The 6000-nt window shown below is 35.0% G+C and overlaps 1 protein-coding gene across 1 annotated transcript in view; it reads left to right on the forward strand.

Annotated features, from left to right (window-relative positions):
- SPPL2A (signal peptide peptidase like 2A) overlaps positions 1-2376 on the forward strand; it is a 52303-nt gene extending 49927 nt beyond the window's left edge. Inside the window, exon 15 of the mRNA XM_045059328.1 lies at positions 2083-2376. Coding sequence (XP_044915263.1) covers positions 2083-2157 — 75 coding nt within the window. The 3' untranslated portion in view covers positions 2158-2376. The remainder of the gene's footprint in view (positions 1-2082) is intronic.
- Positions 2377-6000: the final 3624 nt, after the last annotated feature.

Here is a 6000-nt window from a genome sequence, read left to right on the forward strand (position 1 = left end):
TTGCTTTGCTTTCATTGAAAAGTCGGTAAAGAAAAGTAAATAAAGAGTACAGATGTTTACTTCTTAATAAGTTGATTTTGAAAGTTTTTCTTTTAATCTAATACATTGCTTATGTAGTTAGGAATTAGATTATAGTGCCAGTGAGGTAACTGAGGTTTAGGAAAGAAGAGGTGTGTGGTAACGTCCGGAGTATAGGCTGTCATTAGGGTACAATTGCCAGGGTAAGCAGGTCTTGGGGAAGAAAGAGGATTTCCCCAGCACCCATTCTGCTGAGGCCACTTAGTTCTCTTTCCCCACAGCTCCAACCTCTTATCCTCAGAGCTTCTAAATTGCTAGAAGAAAAGGAGCCTAAATATATCTTACATGCTTCTCCTTTCTGTCCCTCATTTGAATTATGACTAAAATCAACAGTTCAACAACTTCATCTTATGTTTCATCTAGTGAAATGTTTGGTAAATATGTTAACCTTTCTTGATTGGACCTTCCCCTCCTCGAAGTGCTACGAACATGTAACTATCTTAATGTAGGGAATATCTTTGGCAAATAAAGGACCTCAAAACTGCTTTGGCGGGGCGCCTGGGTGGCGCAGTCGGTTAAGCGTCCGACTTCAGCCAGGTTACGATCTCGTGGTCCGTGAGTTCGAGCCCCGCGTCAGGCTCTGGGCTGATGGCTCAGAGCCTGGAGCCTGTTTCAGATTCTGTGTCTCCCTCTCTCTGCCCCTCCCCCGTTCATGCTCTGTCTCTCTCTGTCCCAAAAAAAATAAATAAATGTTGAAAAAAAAAACTGCTTTGGCCTTGAGATGACTTGTAGAGTACTGGCAGGTTTGGGTTTTATAAGTTGTCTCTGTTACTTGAGACAATTGTCAGCAGAAGCTTCAGCTCATGTTGTGTTCTTCTTGTCTGGCAAGTTCAGAGACCCCGTTTGGAAATGACTCCACCTTCTGCTTCCTTTTCCAAAAAACACTGAAGCTTTTAGAATCCTTTTACAAAAATAGGAACATTTATCTTGCTGGTCTTTCTTCTAATTCTTGATAAAGAAGGGAAAATGTGCATCACAATACTGAAAATTAATCACTAATCTAAAAATCTTTGACAATCTTCGCAGAGACAGTAGGTACTTTCTATTTTTAAGCAAGTTTATCTGAAGAAGAAACTGAAAACATGTAAGCAGTTTCTTCTTCCTTCATTCCCAAATATGAAAAGATTTATTTAGGAATATGGAGCATAGCTGAAGTGATCGTTTGAGAAAAGTTTAACTGGTAATTCCTCTAAAGTAGTCTATAGCAAATGTAGTCTTGATTTTATTTTCAGATACTCATTTGACCTTTTAAGTACCTTCAGTATATTTGTTTTTAGTAGAAATGTTTGTCATACAATGTTTCCATAATTTCATGTATCATTCTTTTTTTTTAGTGTTTTATTTATTTTTGAGGGAGAGAGGCACACAGAGTGCGAGTTGGGGAGGGGCAGAGAGGGAGGCAGACACAGAATCTGAAGCAGGCTCCAGACTTCGAGCTGTCAGCACAGAGCCCAATGCAGGGCTCGAACTCATGAACTGTGAGATCACGACCGGAGCCGAAGTCAGATGCTTAACCAAGTGAGCCACCCAGGCACCCCTCAAGTATCATTCTTAAATTGTCTTACAGTCAGTTCAAGGCATCAACCAAGTTACACTGTCCCCAAACCAGCAGGTATTCTCAAAGTGACTTGTGGGGTCATTTTTAGTTTTTTTACCTTTAGGAGTGAACACTTCCTGGAATAGTGTCCTAGATTAATATCTTCCTTTTGTGGTAGAGTTCCCATTGCCATGAAGGGCAATTCGTATTGGGAAATGGAAATAGTAGAAGATCTAAAGAAAGAGTTCATCAGGTTGGCTCCGAGTCAAATGATGAGGCTTTCTCTGTCACCCTGATCTTATTCTTAGAGCATGGATGTTGAGCCACTACATTGCTCCAAAAGGAGTGCTCAGTCCCAGGGAGTACTCTGTGTCCTTTTTAAAAAGTGGGAATCCTTTTGCCAAATTAGTGAATATTGAGGGCAAATTGAAAATTTGCATTTCCTAACTTGTTTTATTTGTGCCTAGGTGATGGGCCACCTGGACTATGCAACAAATGAAGAAAGCCCTGTGGCTGCTGGCGAACAGAATGTCCAACAATAATATTTTGTAGACCTGTCAGTTGATTTTCTACAAATAGAGTTTGACTTTTGAAATTGATTTTTGAATTGACAGTCTGAAAGAAGCTTCAATGATATGCTTGCAAATATATATTTTTAAAGAGCTGGTACTGACAATTACATCAAATAGTTGAAATACATTTGCTTTTAACTATGTTAAAGTTGTGCCTTCACATTAAATAAAAGCGTATGGTCTGTGTAATTTTCAAGATCTATTATACACAGTATATTTTTCTAAAAAAACTGTCTTGACCCACCCCTCTACTAAAATCTGTTTCTTTCAACTCTTAATGATAGATAAAAGTATTTCTGTCAAGGTGAGTTTATGAACAGATTTTACTGTAAAGAATTACATAAACTTTATGCTCTATAGAAATAACTGCTTAAGATCATGCTAGAAGGCAGTTCAGCGATGAAATTTTGGATCTTTTCACTGCAGTGGTTAGAAAAATAGGATTTGGGAATATCTATAAATGCGTATTTTTGTAGCATAAGGTTTTTTTAAAAATCCCAGTCTTTTTTTAAACTTGAAAATCTGAATTACTTTAGTCTGCCTATGTATTATATTAAAATATTTTTCCAGATATAAAGAAACATAATATATAGAACTAGTCTTCAGTTTTCAGTGGTCTGTTTTTCTTGAAGAGGTAGCTTAAATTTCTACACTAACATTCAGTTTCACCATGGTATTTCTTACCTCTGGAATTTGGTTCTTTTGGTGTTAAGGCTTGACATTTTGTAAAATATTTTTTAGTCAACTTTTATATTAACACATGTGGCTCATTGTGTGAGTATAACATCCCTAACCATCTCTTCTTACCCCCTCATCCACCACCTTTTTTTCCCCTAATTCCCACTCCTTTCCCCATAGGAAAGCACTGTTAATTTTTTAATATTTTGATGGAGGATGACTTACTAATATACAAAGTGTGCTCCAGAGGAAAGAATTGGAGACAAAAGACAGGAGGCTGGGTTAGTCTCAATTCAATGACAATAAAAGAATTTGAGTAAATTGTCTTAGCTTAAAACCCTTGTATCTCAGTTTTCTCAGCTGCAAAATGAGTAATTTAGACCAATTAATCACTCTGGTACCTGGTGGTACCTTCCAACTTGAAAAATATCTTTCTCATTCTTTGCCAAATCTCAAATGTGGCCTTGAACATTATCCTGGGAGTCAGAAGTCAAAGTATCTTTCTACTGTCTTTTATTTTCTTTAAGAAATTCCCAGGGGTGCCTGGGTGGCTCAGTCAGTTGAGCGTCCACTTCAGCTCAAGTCATGATCTCACGTTTCATGTTTCAAGCTCCGTGTCTGGCTCTGTGCTGACTGCTCAGATCCTGGAGCCTGCTTCAGATTCTGTGTCTCCCTCTCTCTCTCCCCCTCCTCCACTTGTGCTCTGTCTCTGTCTCTCTCTCTTAAAAATAAACATTTAAAAAAAATTCCCAAATGATGAGTGACTGCAACAACAGGATTTTGCATTTCCCTGCAAGTAATGTACAAGATTGTGAACAAGTCTGATCTTTCATCCTAAGACCATTTCTCTGATTGAAAGATAAAGCTAATGCTTTTTAAAGCATTTATGTTTGAAGTAAATTTAACATTTGAGGCAATTAGTTGCTTTTGTTTAATTTTTGCTGAGTAAACTGTAGGTAGAGCAGCTCCCTTGACAATGAGCCCCTCTTTCCACTTAGTATACTTATGGGTCCTTTGGTTTATGGCAATATGACAGGTAAGTATCTGACAAGTAAGAGTTAATCTTAATTTTGCCTCCATAATATCAAGTTTGAATTTTTTCCAAAGAATCTAATTTATTTGGCAGACTCTGATAGAACAGATTAAGTGCCATTTTAAAGCTCCAGCTATATTTTCATTTATAATATCAATAAGATGTTTGCCAAAATAGAGCTTTTTTAGTAAAATTATCTGTACTCATCCCAACTTTCTGATACTTTAAAGCCTCAACCACATTTTATGAAGAGCATTTTACATCTAGAAATCTGAAATCTTAGTTATTTGATACAAATTCAACTTTATCCAACTGTAAGTTATCAAAGAAGTAAAACTTTGTTCTAGTTTGCTATTGAGATCCTATTGATTAATAAAAATAAGAAACAGAGTGAAATTCTCCAAGTTTCTCCATTCTCGATGTCAACTTTATGTTGTATTCTAAGACCCTCTCTAGCAACCTAGCTGGAAATATTTTATTTTGGAACTCAAAATTAAGGAAGGATGAGAGATGAAAATCGCTCCTTAAAAGGCCACGCGTGTCCTTTCTTCCTCTCTCATCTTCCCACCACCTATAACTTGTCGGGAAAGAGAGTTGGTTTTTTCCTGAACATGTCTTTACAACAGTGAGATATATTGCAAGAAAAAAAAATACTTTTTAGATCTTCCCTGTGAACATTTTGTAGCATATCAAACAAAGTAATATCTCAAATTGTAGGGTAGGTGATTTTTACTTTAATTTAGACCAGCAAAGATAAATGTGAGGTTAATGGTGAAAGACCTTGATATTCTAATACATTATGTTTTTGTAGATTTTTTTAGATTAGCAATACCTTTGTAGAATCTGTGATTTACTTTTGAAGGAAGAGAATTCTGCTGTTGGCATGTATAGATTTTAGTTTCATGTCCGTAGAGATTTTGGTGAAATGAAAATTTAGAGTAAATACAAATGAACTTTCTAGTTTTTCTTTGCTCTTTTGATTTCTGCCATAGGTATAAGCAAACAGTTGTTTTTTTGTTTTTTTGACTAAAGACATTTGAACTAATTTTAGTTAGGCTTGATTTCTAGAATTTCAGGCTGATCTCCACCAATGAGATTTAAAAACACAGGAATTGCATTTCAGACCAGTAGAATGCACTGGTTTGAAAGGTTTTATATTTTCCCATTAATAAGGAAAAAAGTTGAATTTATTCAAGCTGATGCCAAATAACCAATTCTACAGTTTTAAACTTTTTATTTTCAGTGCTCTATTTATCTCAGAGGACAATTCTAAAGGGGGGTGGAGAGGGTAATATAAATAAAACCAAAATACTGAATATAAGTACCTTTTTGCTTCCTGGAAGAAAGATACTCTGTAAATTCCAGTGACCTAAATCAATTACTCAGCCTTTTGGAATTTGAAAGAAATTGTGCAGTACTCATCGTTTGGGTTACTAAAATTTCAGAGTAAAAATGATTGACAGAGTAATAAACAGGCCATATTATAGTGAAGACCATATATATAAATTTCCTTGTTTAATGTTCCCTTACTTAAGGACAGCCTTTGCATCTATGAAAATGTTCATTGGTGGAAAAAGTATTTTTAAACTAAATTTTTAGAATAGTCCTCATTATTGTCAATTAAGAGGCAACAAAGAGGAAAAAAATGTAGAATATTTAATGTCATGTTTCTTTGATTAGAAAATTACATAAAAAATACTGTAAGCAACTTCTATTCCTTTGGAGTATGGATTTTTTTTTTTTTATATATATCTAAAGTTTATCTGCTTAGCCTGTAAAATTTCCCAGTAGGACAAATCATTGTAAAGTTTTTGCCTATTTTATATCTTCTGTTGTATTTTGTTCAAATGAGAACGTTTTTAAAAATGCATATGATTGAATTTTTACTTCTTAGACGATGGTTTGAGTGTGGAATTCTTTTTTTAACACTTTGATATGTAAGTTGGTGCAAATTAATAGTTTTATAACACTACTGGTCTTTATTTTTTTTATGGAACAGATTTAAAATTTAAAATTTTTTCAAGTGTTAATTTAGCAATGCTTTAAAACTTCATTATGTGCCAATACTGACAAGAAAAACAATTTTATAATGTATTGAATTC

Source organism: Felis catus, chromosome B3 (assembly GCF_018350175.1).
Source record: "Felis catus isolate Fca126 chromosome B3, F.catus_Fca126_mat1.0, whole genome shotgun sequence".
NCBI classification, from domain to species: Eukaryota; Metazoa; Chordata; class Mammalia; order Carnivora; family Felidae; genus Felis; species Felis catus.